This window comes from Idiotropiscis lumnitzeri, chromosome 1 (genome assembly GCF_059441095.1).
Source record: "Idiotropiscis lumnitzeri isolate Australia: NSW breed Sydney's pygmy pipehorse chromosome 1, RoL_Ilum_1.0, whole genome shotgun sequence".
Taxonomy (NCBI): domain Eukaryota; kingdom Metazoa; phylum Chordata; class Actinopteri; order Syngnathiformes; family Syngnathidae; genus Idiotropiscis; species Idiotropiscis lumnitzeri.
This window is the reverse complement of record NC_142391.1, coordinates 5,454,231-5,473,078: the sequence shown is the minus strand read 5'-3', so window position 1 is coordinate 5,473,078 and position 18,848 is coordinate 5,454,231. Positions and strand designations below refer to the sequence as shown.

The window sequence follows — 18,848 nt, the reverse complement described above, 5'->3', positions numbered from 1 at the left end:
GCGTTGAGCAACTGGTGGCCCCCTGGCCAGAAGAAAACACATTGAGTGACACTTTAATTAAAAAAAAAAAAAAAACATTACTTTTATTTAGTTTTTTAACAAACCCAAAATATTTTTTAAAAAAAACGCTGATTGAGTTGAGTTTTTTGTTCAGCTTTTTTTATAGCGTCCTTGCATGGTAATTTATTTACAAGCCCTTTGCGCTTGAAAAAAAAATTCTCAGTATCTGTTGATTTTGTTTTTTGCCTCAAAACCTTTGGTGTTGGGTTTAAGACATTCTATACATACATTGAAAACTGTATTGTCGAAAAGAGCACATATTTTGCACATATGAATGTATTTTGTCCATATTTAAAATGGCATTTTTGTCACACGGATGGTTAGGACGTCTCCTATCACAGTACATCACAGTAACAAAGTATTTGTACTCATTTTCGTTTACTCCGCTGCTTTTATCCGATTTGTTAATTTTTTGGGAAAACAAATGCATTGCTGAATATTGCCACCACTGCCCAGAAAGTGGGAGGTAATTAAATATTTGGCCTCCTAATGCGCATGCGTAAAGCGCCCTGACCCCCCCCCCCCCCAACCCAATGACCCCCCCTCGTCCTCCCACCCGACCACCACCTCCCTCCCTTCCTTCCTTCCCCCTCATCACCTCTTCACCCGCCCGCCCCCCGCATATATGAGGGCACCGCGGCTCTTTTTGGACTCATCTGTCGGACTGAGTCCAGCTGCAAGGAACCTTCAGAACCACAGACCGTGTTCGACTGCCCCGAGCCCGGTGAGTACTGACCGAGTCTCCGCGTTTTTTGAGTGGAACGCTTCTCTCGCTCTTTTTTTTTCCTTAAAGAGTTCCAAAAAGCGAGGAAGAAGAGGAAACGGGCCGATTAACGACTCATTTAACGTCGTCAAGTCGACGTGACGAACATAAGCGGAAGTTAAATATGTCAATAATGTACAAAATAAAAGACAAAGCGGCCATCGTTAACCGGAAATGCGATTATGGACGTAAAATGTTCCACAATAAAACGTTTATTGTACACAAATGTTTGCGGACCTAAAAGACATTTACAACGTAATTTAAAGTTTAAAAAAGTAGGCAATGAAATAAATTAGAGCCTGAAAAAGGTGTCAGAAATTTAAGGTAAAAGAAATTGAGAAATTAAGGTTGAAAATGCAAATAAAATAAATGTAAGGTTAAATTCAAGGTTGAAAAATCTAACAATAATATAAATTAGTTAAAAAGACTTAAGTAAGAAAAACGTGAAAATAAAAGAACTTTAGAGGAGAATGAGGTTAAAATTAAAGTAAATGTAAGGTTAAACAATAAATTTGCTTTTTTATATTACAGTTAAAAGGGGCCACATAAAATAATTTTGAGGTTAAATTAAAGAAAACATTAAATAACGTTCATGGTAAAACAATGAAAATGCATGGACATAAAAGAAAAAAAATTAAAATAAATTTTAAAAAGTAAGAGGTTAAATGTAAGACATCTAAATTTAAAAACAAATAAATTCAAGGTTATAAAATTAAATAGAAATCCTAAATGTAAGCTCCAATACAAAATCAATGAAATCAAAGGTTTAAAGAACGAAATCTAACTTAAAAGTAAGGTAAAAATATTTAATGAACTAAAAGAAGTAAAAAAGAAAAGAAAGATAAATATCAGTATAGAAATAACAAATTAAGGGACAAAATAAGACTAAATGTAAGTTTGAAAAAAATCTAGACAGTTGAGGAAGTAAAAGACGTTTGAAATAAAAGATAAGTATGATGAAAAAATACATCGAAGTATGTATACATTCAAGATGTATATCACAATCATAGAGTAGAATCCCTGTTGAAATTACATCAATAAATAACTGTAGCTTAAAAAAACATATCTTTTAACCATATAAATACAAGTCGTCTATTTACTGTATTAAAATCACAAATATTTAAATTGAAATTGAGCAGGCTCCCTCGAGTAGCAAATGAAAGAATCCCTAAAGTCAGCCTAACGTTACAGTTGCTTGAACTTTATTTTTTTTATTCCAGAACAGTACAAAAGTTCAATTTTGAATTGTTAAGTGAACTGTTATTTTTGGAACAATCTTCAATTTTTCATAATTTAAATCACAGTCTTTCTTGTTCAAACTGTAGATATTGGTTTGACATTCGTACTTATTTTTGACCTCCTCCAGGGAACACAAATTTACGACGATGATGCTGCCTCTGTTACTCCTCCAGCTGGTCCTAACTCCTGCCCTTTTGGTAACACTTATACGATAGCTCACATATAAAGTGTGAGAATCGTCTCTTAAAAGTTTTATGTGTGCATGTTTGCGTGCGTAGGTGTCCGCTGAGGACTACTGGGAGGGGTGGGGCGCATACGGACCATGCAGTCGGACCTGCGGCGGTGGCGTGATGGTCAGAAGCAGACGCTGCATCACCCACAGGTATGAAAAGTCTGAGACTTTGCTTTGAGGTGGGCCGTTTGGGCTCTATAGCACAATCTGGATTTAGAAAAAAAAATATGTATATATATATATATGTATGAATAAATCAGCCCCCCCACAGTCAGTTTTACTTAGCAATGTGATTTTTGGCAAGGAAGCCCGCCACAAAGTCTTAAGAAGGTTTTGAAGCAGCTTTTTAGTTGGTCGAGTATACTTCATTTAAAAAAATAATCGAGTCAGTTTCACTTCGCAATGTGAATTTTGGTAGGTAGACACGCAAAAAAAAAAAAATGTCATCCATCCATCTATTCTCTGTACCGTTAAAATAAACTTATAAACTAAACTTAAAAACCGAGCCCCCAAAGTCAGTTTCATGACATTTAGTAGGCATGTCTATCATGAGTAGACCCACAAAAAAGTCTCAAGAAGTCATAGAGTTTTTTAAAAAAAAAAACAATTCAGCCCACAAAGTCACTTTGCATCATGAAATTTGGCAGATGTATCTATAATGACTAAACCTACAAAAAAAATAATCTCAAGAGCCCATTCACAAGTAGGCACAGAAGAATTTCTTCTTATTAATAGTTTGCTGTATCTACACACACACACACACACACACACACACTGTACATGTACAGTTGGCATGGTCGTCGCACAGTTGGCAGGAAAACTCTCCAAATCAAACAACAAGCGTCTTTTATGGGGCGGCGTCCCGGAGACGTTGAAATGTGTGCTTACATTTTATTTTGATCTCTTCAAATTTGGCCTAGATAAAAACCTCCGAGGGGGTATGTGGAAAAGTCACACATCATCATTTTGGTTTGTGCTCTTAAATGACCTTTATTTATGGGGCTGATGAACTCATTTGCCCCATAAAGCCAATAATATTTGTTTGTGAGTTCAATCCTCTGATTAGAAGAGACATTTCTTTTTCAAATCATTTTTTAAAATTGTTATTATTTTTTTGTATTTCTGTTAATAATATTTTTTTAAAATTCAATTTAAATAAAAAATATATATATATATATATATATATATATATATAGTTTTTTTTAAATTTTTGTATTTATTTTTTATTTATTTATTTTTTTTATTTTTTTAAATAAATAACTGTTTGGTAAGTAACCCTCAGTAATGTTTAAAGTGTGGCGCAGCAAGTAGCAGCTAGCGGGCTAATTGGCATGCAATTGCAATAATTGTCTTTTTCCCTCCCCCGAAACAGGAATGACGGAGGTCACAACTGTGTTGGACCTGACAATTCTTATCTGGCCTGTAACACCGAGGTAATCAAATGCATATTTAGACATGCAAGCATGACTCAATCATCAAATGATTGCGAGTGTAAATTTATCGCGATAAATAACGATTTCAACTCCACAATCAGGAGTGTCCCGCGGGAACCAAGGATTACCGCGAGGAGCAGTGCTCCCAGTTTGATGGGACTGACTTCAAGGGATCGCGCTATGAATGGGTGCCTTATTACGGAGGTAATTTTACACTCAATAATTTGTCATTAACAAAAAGAATATAAACTGCGGCATTTCTGTAGAATTAACGGGAATGCTGTGGAATGAAGTGAAATGTTTAAAAATGCTCACTTGCTGAGAATTGCAAAAAAAAAAAAAAAGCAGAATAATTGAGAAGGATTTGATTGCGCTAACGCTAAAATGCTAATAGTCGGTATTTTAACATGTAGGAAAATAGTCAAATGGAATGATTGGAATCAGAGGAGGAAATTATGTAGAAAATGTGCACCGATGTGTTCATTTTGGAATTCTGGAAAAAAACGTGGTAATTTCTTTAATAATTGTTCAGTCGGTTCTGATTTCAATTTCAAGCCTGAATTGTCAGAAGCAGTGAAGTGTGGAAGACTTCGGTCATGGAAAATGCAAAACGCTGAAATGTCTGGGAAGTTGGGTCATGTAAGACAACAAAGTGGTGCAATGCTAATAAAAAATGCAAATAAGTGATGATATTTGCTTTCCGGCAGCTGCCAACACCTGTGAGCTGAACTGCGTTCCCAAGGGAGGAAACCTCGTCTATCGCCACAGTGCCACGGTGAAGGACGGGACACCTTGCCACCCTGGACTCGCTGACATGTGTGTGCAGGGAGTCTGCATGGTAGGACGGCGACGCGCTCGTGGATGGAACAACCCATTTGTGATTTTTACACGCTCGAACGTTTGAACTCGTGTCTTCCAGCGCATGGGATGCGACAACAGGCTGGACTCCCATCTGCAGGAGGACCCCTGCCTGCAGTGCGGGGGGCACGGACAGTCGTGCTCGCTGGTCAAGAACAACTTCAACACGCGGCGTCTAGCCCACGGTACGGTACTCAGGACTTTTCTTTTTTAAGAATAATAACATCGAGCAATTCTGAACCCCGCTTTCCACATCTGCAGGTTACAACCAGATGTTCACCATCCCCGCTGGAGCAACCTCCATCATCATCAGAGAGACACACCCCACCCGCAATTACCTCGGTAAAACTCTAAATGTAGTCCTGGAAGCCTCTAATGTTTTTTTTATTTTTATTTTTTTTAATGGCCATGATAAATTATCACCAACTAATTTAATAGTGCAGTCCAAACAAACATAAAATGGCGCTCCATCGCATTGTTCCCTGTACATCTAAACCAGGCGTGGGCAAACTAGGGCCCGGGGGCCACATGCGGCCCCTTAAACGTTTTAATTCGGCCCGCCGAACTTGAAAAAAATTAAATGAATAAACCTTGTTTTATTTTCTAAATACTGTGATGTGTCAAAGACAGATGTTTTGTTGTAATGCTTTTGTTCATTATCATTTCAAATTAAATGCATTTTATTTTTCTCCGATAAGGTGAGGTTACCAAAACACTCCATCCATCTGCTCCTGGTCCGGCCCCCTCTGTCACCATCCTCATGCAAATTTGTGTGCGTGTGTGTAAATAGCTGTCAGGAACCTGCAAGGAGAGTACTACCTGAACGGCCACTGGTCCCTTGAGTTTGCCCGTGCCACCCACATTGCCGGCACCAAGCTGTACTACCAACGAGGTGTAGAAGGCGACAACATTTCCGAGTCCATCATTGGCCGCGGACCCACCACCGAGCCCCTCGTCGTGGAGGTGAGAATGCTCCTTTTCCGGAGTTTCGACCGTAGAACACGCCGTCCCGTGTCGGCAAACAGCCCAGAGAGTTAACTTCTTTAAAATGTGCTCATCTCAGCTGATCAGCCAGGAGCCCAATCAGGGTGTTGAGTACGAGTACTACCTTCCCGTGGGACACCCCAGAGAGGGATACTCTTGGAGCTTCGGATCTTGGTCCGCCTGCAGCAAAGAGTGCGAAACTGGTGAGAAATCCAGACTCGGGGAACGGACTTCTCCTCGGTGTTTGTTTCGATAGCATGTTTGAAAATGTTGGCGACTTTCACCGCCACCAGGCTACCAATCCAGAGCCGTCTACTGCTCCATCAACAACGAGGCCGTGCCCGACTACCTGTGCCACTACATCGCCCGGCCTGAGCACAACAGAACCTGCAACGTTCAGGCCTGCCCTGTCACCTACTCGTGAGTGAAATCCAAACAAAGTTGTGCCATTATGTTTTATTTTGAAATTCAGTCCTCGGAGACAGTTTGGCTTACCGACGTGAAGTTTGGTAGGCTTCTCTGACAAATAAAAAAAAAAAAAAGGCACAAGAAATCAGTCGTGTTGATTTGGCTTTTTAATAACCTCCTCAATTTTTGTCAAACATTCAGTATAATTCAACATGGAATTTGGTAGATTTCTCTTTCAGGACAAAAAAAGTCTCAAAAAACACGCAGGAAGTTTTTGGTTTGATGTGGCCATTTAGGCTGTTTTACCTCTCCAGAATGGGAAAAAAAAATCTTCCCGGAGCCTTTCAGCAATGTGAAATTTGGTAGAGGTGGTCTATTATGAGAAGCGCCGCAAAAAAGTCAAGACTCAAAAAAAATAAATAAATAAAAAATAATAATAAATAAAAAAGCTTTTGCTCTTCTGCTTTAATGTGGAACGTAAGTCCCCTCTAGAATTATTTTTGAAATGCAGACCCCAAAGCCATTTACACTTAAAAAAAAATGGTAGGCATTTCTATCACGAGTATCCCCACTGAAAAGTGTCAACAACCCATGTCCAAAATGCAGAGAAATCGGCCATTTTATTTATTTTTTTGCTCCATCATTTCTTGTCGATATTTTTGCAAAAATTCATCCACCAGCCCGGTTTAATTAACTCGGTAACATGCTCTGGAATTTTTTTTTATTCATAGAGAATTCTGATAGAATTTTGTTTTTCAACAAAATGACTGGTTGCCCTTGACCCTCAGCTGGAGAACCGGCGAGTGGAACGACTGCGACGCTCAATGCGGAGGCGGCTTCCAGTACCGCGGCGTGGACTGTCTGTACAAAGACGAGTCGGGACCCCGCGTGGTCGAGGACGCGTACTGCGCTCAGTACACTCAGGCACCCACTGACCAGCAGAAGTGCAACATGCAGCAGTGTACCGACTACCCCGGAAGAGCGGTGAGAGAATCAGAATCATTTTTGCAAACGTTTCTCCCACAGTCAATTGTTGCTAGGCAGAATTTACATTACTCTCGACACTTATTTCACTGTTTAATAGTATTTGTAGTGAACTTTCCTTTGTTCTTGATGCTTTTTCCTCATTTCAGTTGTCCACAAACTGAAATGAAAACAGCAGATGTGTTTATTATTATTATTTTTTTATAGCTTGTTGTATTTTATTATAAATTGTTTATTTACTTTGTTTATTTATGGATTGGTCTTGCTGCTATGAGGATTTTTTAAATTGTTTTTATTTTACATTTTTAAATTATTTACTTTTTTATTATTTGAAAATAATAGACAAATATGTTCCCAAAAATAAAAATACAATCATAAAACAATGAAAATGAGAAATTCAGTAATTAAAAAAAATATATATTTTTTTATTTTACATTTTAAAATTATTTACTTTTTTATTATTTGAAAATAATAGACAAACATGTTCCCAAAAATAAATATACAATCATAAAACAATGAAAATGAGAAATTCAGTAATTAAAAAAAATATATTTTTTTTTATTTTACATTTTTAAATTATTTACTTTTTTATTATTAGAAAATAATAGACAAACATGTTCCCAAAAATAAAAATACAATCATAAAACAATGAAAATGAGAAATTCAGTAATTTAAATAATTTAATAGTTTTCTTTTTTTATTAATAAAACAACAAAATCCCCTGAATTGAATATTGATACCGTGCTATATCACAGGCACCTCTACTGATACAACTGTATTGGCGATTAGAGATTGTAATTGTATGTCATAAGCTAGAGCAGTGTGTGCGCAAACTACGGCTCGGGGGCCACATGTGGTCTGTTAAACGTTTTAATCCGACCCGCCAAACTTGAAAAAAATTAAATGAATAAACCTTCTTAATGTTTTATTTTCTAAATACTGTGGTTTTTCAAAGACATATATATTGTTGGAATGCTTTTGTTCACATTCATTTAAAATTAAATGTATTTTTTCTCCAATGAGGTGCGGTTACCAAAACACTTCATCCATCTGCTCCTGGTCCGGCCCCTCCTTCAAATTTTAGAACCCATTGTGGCCCGCCAATCAAAAAGGTTGCCCACCCCTGAGCTAGAGTATTGAAAGAACTTGGTCAAAAATGTCTCTCATAATGTATCAAGGCTACAGTATTGATCAAACGTTCAGATACCTTCAGATGGCTACATTATTTATACAATATTGTTCAGCATCAATACAACTGGTTCAAATATTGATATCATAATGTACCTTAGCCTTCATTATCAATACAGCTAGATCAATTATCAATCATTATCATTGGCTGCAATATGGAAAGAACTGTAATAATTATTGATATTGATGACTGCTGTGGTACGTATGTGTGTGCTCAGCTCATTTCCTACATCCCCTCTGAGAATGCTGTCCAGTGCCGCACCACCACCTACGGGTGCTGCTACGATCGCACCACCCACGCAGACGGGCCCAATGGAGAGGGCTGCCGCGACCCACCCGCACCTTGTGAGTGTCAACAATGAAACCCCAACACATGCTGTGGTGATTTGTGGAAAAACTTATTTGTGTGTTTTCTCCAGACGAGCGCTCCATCTGCTCGCTGCCTAAGGCTGCCGGATCCTGCTCCAGCTGGAGGGCGCGCTACTTCTTCAATGTTCTAACCAGCAAGTGTACTCAGTTCTGGTACGGAGGCTGTCATGGCAACAGCAACAACTTCGCAACACAGGAGGAGTGCGACATGGTCTGCCACAAGGTCAATGGCAGAGAAAATGGAAATGGATACAACGGAAATGGAAACGGAAATGGAAACGGTAACGGCCGCTCCAATGGAAATGGAAACGGTAACGGCCGCACCAACGGAAACGGAAACGGTAACGGCCGCACCAACGGAAATGGTAACGGTAATGGTTATTCAAATGGAAACGGTAATGGCCGCACCAACGGAAATGGAAATGGTAACGGCCGCACGAACGGTAATGGAAACGGTAATGGCCGCACGAACGGTAACGGAAACGGTAATGGCAATGGCCGCACCAACGGAAACGGTAATGGTAATGGTCACACCAACGGTAACGGTTACTCAAACGGAAATGGAAACGGTAATGGACGCGACAATGGGAACGGAAATGGAAATGGTGAGCACTCCAACGGAAATGGACATGGTAACGGTAACGGTCGTTCCAACGGTAATGGAAACGGAAATGGAAATGGCGAGCACGACAATGAAAATGGATACGGTAACGGAAATGGTCGCTCAAATGGTAACGGAAACGGCCGCGCCAACGGAAATGGAAATGGTGAGCACGACGATGAAAATGGACACGGTAATGGAAATGGAAATGGTCGCTCAAATGGTAACGGAAACGGTCGCGCCAACGGAAATGGAAATGGTCGCTCAAACGGATATGCACAGCGGGCCAACGGAAACGGCAATGGCCACTCAAACGGTAACGGGAACGGCCATTCCAACGGAAATGGAAATGGTGAGCACGACGATGAAAATGGACACGGTAACGGAAACGGTCGCTCCAACGGTAACGTAAACGACCGCTCCAACGGAAACGCAAATGGCCGCTCCAACGGAAACGGAAATGGCCGCTCAAACGGTAACGGTAACGGCGGCTCCAACGGAAACGGAAATGGCAAGCATGAAAATGGAAATGGAAACGGTAACGGAAACGGTCGCTCCAACGGTAACGGAAATGGTTACTCGAACGGTAACGGAAACGGCCATTCCAACGGAAATGGAAATGGCGAGCACGACGATGAAAATGGACACGGTAACGGAAACGGTCGCTCCAACGGAAACGGAAATGGCCGCTCAAACGGTAACGGAAACGGTCGCTCCAACGGTAACGGAAATGGTTACTCAAATGGTAACGGGAACGGCCACTCCAACGGAACTGGAAATGGTGAGCACGACGATGAAAATGGACATGGAAACGGAAACGGTCGCTCCAACGGAAACGGAAATGGCGAGCATGAAAATGGAAATGGAAACGGTAACGGGAACGGTCGCTCCAACGGAAACGGAAATGGCGAGCATGAAAATGGAAATGGAAACGGTAACGGGAACGGTCGCTCCAACGGAAACGGAAATGGCGAGCATGAAAATGGAAATGGAAACGGTAACGGGAACGGCCACTCCAACGGAAATGGAAATGGTGAGCACGACGATGAAAATGGACATGGAAACGGAAATGGTCGCTCAAACGGTAACGGAAACGGTCGCTCGAACGGAAATGGAAATGGTCGCTCTAACGGATATGCACAGCGGGCCAACGGAAACGGCAATGGCAATGGCCGCTACACCGGAAACGGAAATGGTGAGGACCACAATGGACACGGAAACGGTGAGAACGGAAACGGAAATGGTCGCTCAAACGGCTATGCACAGCGCTCCAACGGAAACGGCAATGGCAACGGCCGCTACAACGGCAACGGAAATGGAAATGGTGAGGACCACAATGGAAATGGAAACGGTGAGAACGGAAACGGAAATGGCCGCTACAACGGAAATGGAAAAGGCCTCTACAAGGGCTACGGCTTCAAGGTAGCCTCCCGCGTGGCCCAAAACGCCCACAAGGCCCGGGTCTACATGAAGGCACGCAAGCCTTACTTTGTCACCGTGAAAAAGCACCTCATCCCCGCGGCCAGGTAAGAACCTTTTAGAGGGGGGGGTGAACCCACTAATTTGTTCACCCTGTAATGAACCCTTTCACACCCCCCTCAAATGGAAACCCGATTGAATAAATGTGTCGACACCACCTTGTCTTACCCCGCTTGTGTTCCCGAGATGAGCTCACCTGCGCCCACCCACTCTTGTTTGTGTTTGTGTGTCATCATCTCATTCTGTGTTGTCACCATCAAACTAATAAAAATGCGCTGTGATGCTCACCCGTCCTCGTCCGAGTGTGGTCACTAAAACCTCAAAGGAAACCGTACAGTGGTACCTTGACTTACGAAATTTAAGAGTCATTTGAGTTAAAAGCACACCATAGGTTGTATCAAGCTGTGAAACTAAATACAAAACAAAGACTTACACCAAAAACCACATACCTTTGCCTTACGAAACTCGGCTAGCTTAATGCTAACACACAATGTGTAATGGCAGCCGCATCAATAGCATGGCAGTTATAATTGGTGGAAAATCAAAATAAAAAGTTATCGACATACAGACCGGCATTTTAACAATACTTAGAGGAGTATATTCTATGAGATATTTTTGCTGTTTAGCTTCTGCTCTTTTAGCATACAATACGTTTTTTTGAGTGGCTGGAACCAATTAATGGCATTTCCATTCATTTCAATGGCAAAAGTTGACTTCACATACAAGCCTGTAGTCACTGAGCGAATCGAAATGATAAGTCAAGGTTGCACTGTATCTTTGTGTCTGTTGTTGTCTCGTGTCTGCATGCGTCTTCGTCACCTGCCCGTGTGGCACTCTTTAAGCCCACTTCGACCAGCGTCAAAGTGCAGCGTAAAGTCACTCTTCCCTGCTTGCTCCAGTTTGACTTTGCAAGCCCAGGTAAAGATCGACCAATCGGACCCGTCTGCCGTGGAAGCCCTGGTGGGCCAGACGGTGGTGCTGCCCTGCAGGGTTAGCCCGCCTCCATCGGCGCCATCGTGGTCATCCGGTGCAGCGGTGGAGGTCGAGTGGAGAAAGGATGGAGCTGCTCTGCCAACACGCAGGTCCGAATTCAAATCGCTAAATTCTAAAATCGCAATCACAAGTCCAGTACTCATGTCAATTTGACCTTGGGTTGATCAACCCCACAAATGTGTTCAAATTGACCCAGGTTGGTCTCTTTATGACCCAAATTGGGATATTTTTGACCCAACTGTTTTTACACCATACTTGCTGGGAATCTGAATTTTGAGCCGATTGGGTTATATTTACCCCATTTTGGGTTAATTAGTTTTGACCCCGAAAATTGGGTTAAAGATTGGATTTGGGTCATTTCCCTTACCCCATGGGCTGGGTATGACTAACCCAACGTTGGCTCTGTCCCTTCTGGACCCAGCGCTGGGTTCGATATTTTACCCGATTTGGGTTCCTTTTGACCCAGCAGTCTAAACATTTTCTTTGTTTACAATGACAAGTACTGTATGTATTCGGTTCTGCATGTGTCTTTACTTTAGACATCAGCAGCAGCCCAACGGTTCTTTGCTGCTCGGTCCCGTCACCAAATTGGACGCCGGTTGGTTCTTGTGTATGGCCACCAGGGAGCAGCAGCGAGACCACCGCTACGTTTACCTGACCGTCTCAGGTAAAGCCTTGGTAGAGGTCTTCGCCCTGCCATCCCTTGAATGCCTCCCTAATTTTATACCGACGTATAGAGGGCCCGTCTCAGCTGCAGCCCACCCCCCTGTCGACGGCCGAACTTTCACCAGGGTGAGAGCAAAATCCCCTCTTATGTTTTGGAGCTTTGGCCCAAGGACTTGTGTGTTGGACTTCCTGTCAGGTTCGAATTAGATCGCTCTGCCCCATCTTTTCTGGAAACACGGACGGGAGAAGCGGCACGACTGCCATGCACCGTCGTACCCGCAGCCGCCCTACGATACGTCAGCATACAGTGGACGCGGGACGGACGCACGCTCAGCGACTCCAGGTATGCCAACATTTATGATGATTGGATTTTGAAAATTTTTTTTGATTTTGATGCTTCTTGTCAATTTTCAAGACTTTTTTATGGAAGGTTATTTTGAACTGATCCGTTTAAAAGGTTTTCAAGACATTTAGTGTTGAATATGTGCATTTTCAAGACTTCTGGAAAGGTTTTTTTGAGAAATACACGCATTTTAAACCGGTTTAAGACATTTTATGTAATAACCTTTTAAAACACAGAAGAATTTTACATAGAAGACCAAAATTGTGAAGACTTGTTGAAGCGTTTTCATCCAGAATGTCTCAGTTTTCAAGACTTTTGGATGTTTTTTTTAATTATTATTTCTATGTAAAATGCCTCAATTTGCTATGATTATTTTGTAGAATAACTCAATATTTTATTTTTTTAAAGGCATTCCATGAAGACAAAGTCAGTTCTAAAGATCTTTGGAATGTATTTCGATAGAATGTCAAATTTTTTTTTAATCATTATTTCAGGTAGATTGTCGGTTTTCTAAACATGTGCTATGTTGCATATGTCAATTTTCAATTTTCCACAAAAAGCTTCTGAATGGACGTTTTCACCCTGAAACTGCTTCAGAAAATTGTAAAAATTGAGACGGTCTTTAACAAGTCTTCATATTGCCATATTTGAGATGAATTGCCTTAAAAAATGAGTAGTGCATGTTTATTGCATGTCAAATTCAAATCGCAAAATGAACCGTGTACCCCAAAGGTTTGTCCAGCAGTCAGATGGCACACTCCTCATCGAGTCGCTCCGGACTGAGGACGTCGGCGTGTACACTTGCTCCGCCTCCACTCAGCAGCAGCTGGAGCAGAGACGTGTACAGCTCAAAGTCCAAGGTGACCAAGTTATTCATCATATTTGCGATTATCGCACGTAAAAAAAAAACAAATCTTGAAATACTGACTGTAACTAACCATATTCATATTTTGTGGACAGCAGTGGTGATTTTGTTTATTGTATTTTATTTTCATTTGAAATTTGCATTGAAAGGTTCTACTTCCGGTTTAAGCTATGTGCTTTTATTTTGAATGCAAACTTCCTGTTTTGTACTGTTCACACTTAACGAAGAGTACGGCAAAAAGTTTCATATTAAGCCTCAGAAAACGGACGTTTATTTTTCTAGCACCCCCTCCGAAGAGGCAAAAGGTGTGTAAACGATGGATATAAGTATTTTGTGTTTGTAAATATTACGTGTTGAATGTGAAATATGTCAGCTAATTGTAAGCATATGTTTTGAACTGTGTTTCAGCTCTCACGGTGATTCGGTTTTAAGGTTACACGGTTATGGATACATCTTGCTCAAAAATAAACCACAAAATCATCAGTAAAGTCTCATCCTTGGTTCGGAGGGCATGCTACACTGACGATAAAAAGAAGAACGTTTTATGTCAAACTAAACATAAAAAAAAAAGATTATTGTTAAAACAGTCGCATAACTTTGCTTTAAAGACGTCATTACAGTGAAAGGAAATTGGAAACGCCGTAAACTGGCTAACAAATAGCATATATGTAGCCGTTTTATAATGATTTAAGAGACGCACATTTGAACACAAACATTGAATTTTGGGGTTGATTAATGGCGTTTCCTTTCATTTCACTGGGGAAAAAATATTTAATTTCTCCCCTAATGTCTCTGCCTTCAGCACCCCTGCGGATCACCAAAGCTCCCGTCAGTACCCAGGTCCCTGAAGGCACCACAGCCATGCTGTCATGCGTGGCGTCGGGTGACAACGTAAGCATCGGCTGGTCCAGGTACTCTGCACCCACTCTTTTATCTACAGCGGTACCTTGACTTATGAGGTTAATTTGTGCCGTGACCCTGCTTGCATCGCAAATGACAAAAAATATATTGCCAAAACAAAATTGCACGGTTCAGTGAAAACGTAGTAATATAGATTTGAAATAAATGTTTTTTTTTTGTAATTGTTAAAATATTTTTTCACTTCACTTTCACTAAATTTTCATGTTTTTTTTCTCGGGGCTTTAGCTTAGAAATGATTTGAACACTTGCTTCAGCAAGTGGAAGCAGTTGTCTTTTTTGTTTTTTTTTGTTTTTTAATGATAATGATTTTAATGATTTTAACCTTTACTTCAACGAACGTCATCATTTGTTCTCGTCACTTTCTTAAGCCCATGGTTAGATCAAAAATACATTTAGCAAAATTCTGAGACAAAAACACAAAACAAGGAATTCCTATTTGAAGGGGATAGTGAACGATCCTTTCCCTGAATAATGAAAAATAACTGAAGCCCCCACTAAAATGGGGTTTGTATTTGTAAAGATGCCACAAGGTGGCGACAAAGCAGAGAGCATCAAGATGTATACAATCATGAACTCATGCGACATAAATTACCGTATTCAGTGTTAAGCTCAAACCACATTTTTAAAAAAGTAATTTTTTTAAAGGGCAGTTCAAAAGAAATGTCTAATATTCATTGGTTCCGTTTCATCACATTTTAATACTTTCCTTTTCCTATAATTATCAGAGGATGACCAATAATTTTTATCTTGTCTGTAGATCTGACTGTCTTCTGCACATCAGTAAAAAGAAATATACCATCCTTAAGATGGAAACCAAAGGCATTAAATACAACAAAAACAGCAGGGGCCCTAAACTTGAACTCTGTGGAACACCACAAGACAGTAAGGCTCTGATAGTGGTCAAATGGTGTAAAGTTTAGTGACTGCCCATAAATTGAAAGAAAAATTTGGCAACTTGTAAGTCAAAGTACCGCTGTTTGCCATTCCATCATTATCAGCGTCATCATCATAATTTTTATTTCGATTCTAGGAACGGCGTTCCAGTGCGCCCAGATGGACGTAAGGTCTACGTGTCACCCGACGGGAGCCTGATCCTGAACAACGTGCAGGCAGCCGACGTGGGCACCTACACGTGCAACGCTTACGCTGGCGTCTACTCGGCCAGCGCCTCGGCCGATGTGCGCGTCGCCAAAGATGTGCATTCAGGTAGCTGAGCCGGATGCCAAAAAAACCTCCAAATTCAAATCTCCCGGCTTCTTGTGTGGTGTTTTCAATAGAATTCATCTAATCAGGTTGTGACTGATATAGGCCGATCCTGATTTTAGCCAGAATTATTATTAGTTTTTTTGTTTTTTTGCTCCCTTCAGACTAACAACAATTACAGATAGAAGAGTGGACAATTAGGAGAAAAATCAACAATATATATATTTTTTTCCTGATTCTTTTTTTGGGAGGGGCGGGGGCATTTGTTTGAATGTTTTTATATTCATAATATGTTGTAAAAGTTTACGTATATTTTTAAAAGTCTGCACATTTTTGCAAATGTTAAAAGCGTCCAAACTTACTCTCGACTAAATATATTTTTTGATTAATTATCTTACGATGGTGACATTCTGAAACATTTTAGGAACCACTAAGTGTTATGCAGTGCAGTCATACCTAATGTTGAATCAGTTACTAACTGCACATTTAAGTTGTTGTGACTCTTAGCATTTTGAAATGCTGGTTGTGCGTTTCAGGTGTGCCGGTGACGTCATCATCATCATCGTCATCATCGTGCTTGGACCAGCCCGAGCTGGCCAACTGTGAGCTGGTGGTCTACGCCCGTTTGTGCACCAACGCGTACTACGCTGCCTTCTGTTGCGCCAGCTGTGCCCGCCAAGCACAGAGCGATGGCAGGATTGCTCGGTGACATTGTTGGTGCTGCGCTCCGTTTTTGGGTGGGGTACCAAAAAAAAAAAAGAGTCGAGAGCTCTGGCCTGAATAATGCGTGCCACCCCCATAATCCAACGATGTCATCATGGAGAAGATGTTTTATTGTCATTTCATCATATTGTTTTATTTTTGTATGTTCACAATAAAAACAAAATGTTCACAATGATGTCACAGCGTGAGTGTGCAGCTTGCTGTGCTGACTTGCGCCACAAGGGGGCGACCGTGCAAGTTATTGGTGCGAATAACATGAGGCGACAATGAGAAAGGTCACTTTATTGTATAAGATGAATTCATTGTAATGATTAAAAAAAAATAATAATAAAATAAAAAAATAAGGATTTGTTCATTCAGTCATATCATTTACATTTTAATCAAATTAAAATAATATAAAATATTACATTTAATTTACCTTTTAATCAAATTAGAATAATATAAAATATTACATTTTATTTCAAAACTGGTGATTGACGCCGTGCATAAAATAAAACAAACTAAGTGTTTAAGTGTATCATGCATTAAAAAAAAAAATAGTCTGACAGGTGTTTTTAACGAATTTGGGTGTAGAATCCAAAACTGATCTCAGTTTTTCTCTACTAGGTCAAGTTTTGGAGCTATAGGAGCTCCGTTTTCTTTCTGTAGTATTAAATAAACATGTTTGCTTGCAAATAAAACACTAAGATTGAAAAGTTGGCTTTGGAAAAAAGAGATAAAAAAACAAAATAAAATATGCCAATGGCGGCACGATGGATGGATCATGGATGGACAGTATACCCGTGGTTAAAAGGTTCGGAGAAAAGCCAGCAAGGATTCTTTGAATTCCTACTCTGCTCGCTTTCAGATATTGTAGATATTGATCATACTGACCTATCGGGAGCCGCACACAACTCCCATTTTATTTGTGACTGCATAAACAAGTTGCCACGTAGCAGTAAATGAGGCCAATCGTAATGAGTTGGAAAGTCTTACTCGAGCGAATCGGTGGAATTTTGTTTATCTGGCAAGCTGTGGAGACAAAAATTGACATGCTACACAAAAACTGGCTACAATTTTGTAATCAGCATGGCAATATTAGTTTTAATCAGCATAAAAAAAATATTACTCAACAGGTTTTTTTTTTTAATGTTCCCAAGTGTTCGTCATCTGTTTAAGTCATGATGCTAGATTTTTTTGGGCGTGAATAAAATAAGCCCCAAATCCTCTAATAAAAGGCCAAGAACTGAGGAAAGATACTTAATGCTTTGGCTATAACGTTGCGGTCCTGGAAACAGATGTTGGCGTCCATAAACCATGTGACGTCGCTTAACTAATGACAGTGCTCTGCAGTCAGTTGAAAGACTTTCCTGATTTTCATTTTATACGACTTTGTTGGTTTCATGGGTGCGGCCATCTTGGAAACGGGAATTGAACGGTGGTTTCACTGCCCCCGTGTCTCACAATTGAAACTAAGCCCTGAATAAGAAAGACGTTCACTCGTCATTTCTGCGCTTCAATTAAAAATGAAATCTATTCAACGTTGTTTTGAACTTGCATGAAGCATGCAGAGTGTAAGCGTCGTTTGCTTCCCTTCCTGCCAACGCATGCAGCAAGTCTCCCATCCGCGTGTGCATATGCAAGCATGCAGCTGCAAGATGGAGGTTGCGCTCGAGTGGAAAGTTGTGTGCTCGTGCGTTTGGGTGGGTGAGCGCAGCGACCACATCCTCTCCCGTCGTGCGACCTCATTTGACTCAACAACAACACCTTCCACAATTCACTGCAGTCAGGCCAGCCGCTACTGTCATTTTGAATACTTTGCATCACGGTGAATTGAGATAGTAAGAGAAATTCATGTTGCTGTGCATTTATGACTGATATTACAATTGATTAAAAATAAAATCATTTTTCATTATCCTACTACCAGACCAGTGCCAGGGAATAATACTAGGACACGCTAGGTATCCCCAAAAAACTATTTTAAACAAAATCTGATGTGGCCAAAAAAAAGTGTCTTACTCTATATGGTCATTTCTTAAAATAAATAAATAAATAAATAAATAAAAGGACCTTACTATACACGATCATTTCTTTTAAAAAAATTACTAAAATAAAACACATTTTAAAAAGCGTCTTTGTATATATGGTCATTTCTTAAAAAAAAAAAAAAAAGAAAAAAGCGAATTACTATACATGGTCATTTCTTTAAAAAAATTAATTTAATTAATTTTTAAAAGCGCCTTAGTATATATGGTCATTTCTTTAAAAAGAAAAAAGCGCCTTTGTCATTTCTTAAAAAAAATAAAATACATTTTTAGAAAAGCGCCTTACTATACACGGTCATTTATTTAAAAAAAATAATAAAATAAAATACATTTTAAAAAGCGCCTTACTATACATGGTAATTTCTTTAAAAATAAATAAATGACTAAATAAATTGATTAATAAATAAATGAATAAAAAATAGGGGCCTTAGTATGCATGGTCATTTCTTTAAAAAAACAAACAAACAAACAAACAGCACCTTATCTCGCAACCAGACCAATGCTGAAACACG

The 18,848-nt window shown here is 40.0% G+C and overlaps 1 protein-coding gene across 1 annotated transcript; it reads left to right on the top strand.

Moving 5' to 3' along the window:
* Nucleotides 1-641: 641 nt before the first annotated feature.
* Nucleotides 642-16,513, top strand: paplna (papilin a, proteoglycan-like sulfated glycoprotein). The gene is made up of 22 exons (XM_088314952.1): nt 642-784; nt 2,190-2,259; nt 2,341-2,444; nt 3,667-3,727; nt 3,829-3,931; nt 4,435-4,565; nt 4,647-4,770; nt 4,847-4,927; nt 5,376-5,548; nt 5,649-5,772; nt 5,863-5,989; nt 6,766-6,961; nt 8,368-8,494; nt 8,569-10,645; nt 11,498-11,680; nt 12,131-12,258; nt 12,329-12,383; nt 12,454-12,600; nt 13,333-13,460; nt 14,268-14,376; nt 15,417-15,592; nt 16,126-16,513. Exons 2-22 carry the CDS (start codon nt 2,209-2,211, stop codon nt 16,296-16,298), a joined length of 4,578 nt encoding a protein of 1,525 aa, XP_088171078.1. The 5' UTR covers nt 642-784; nt 2,190-2,208; the 3' UTR covers nt 16,299-16,513.
* The last annotated feature ends 2,335 nt before the right edge of the window (nt 16,514-18,848 follow it).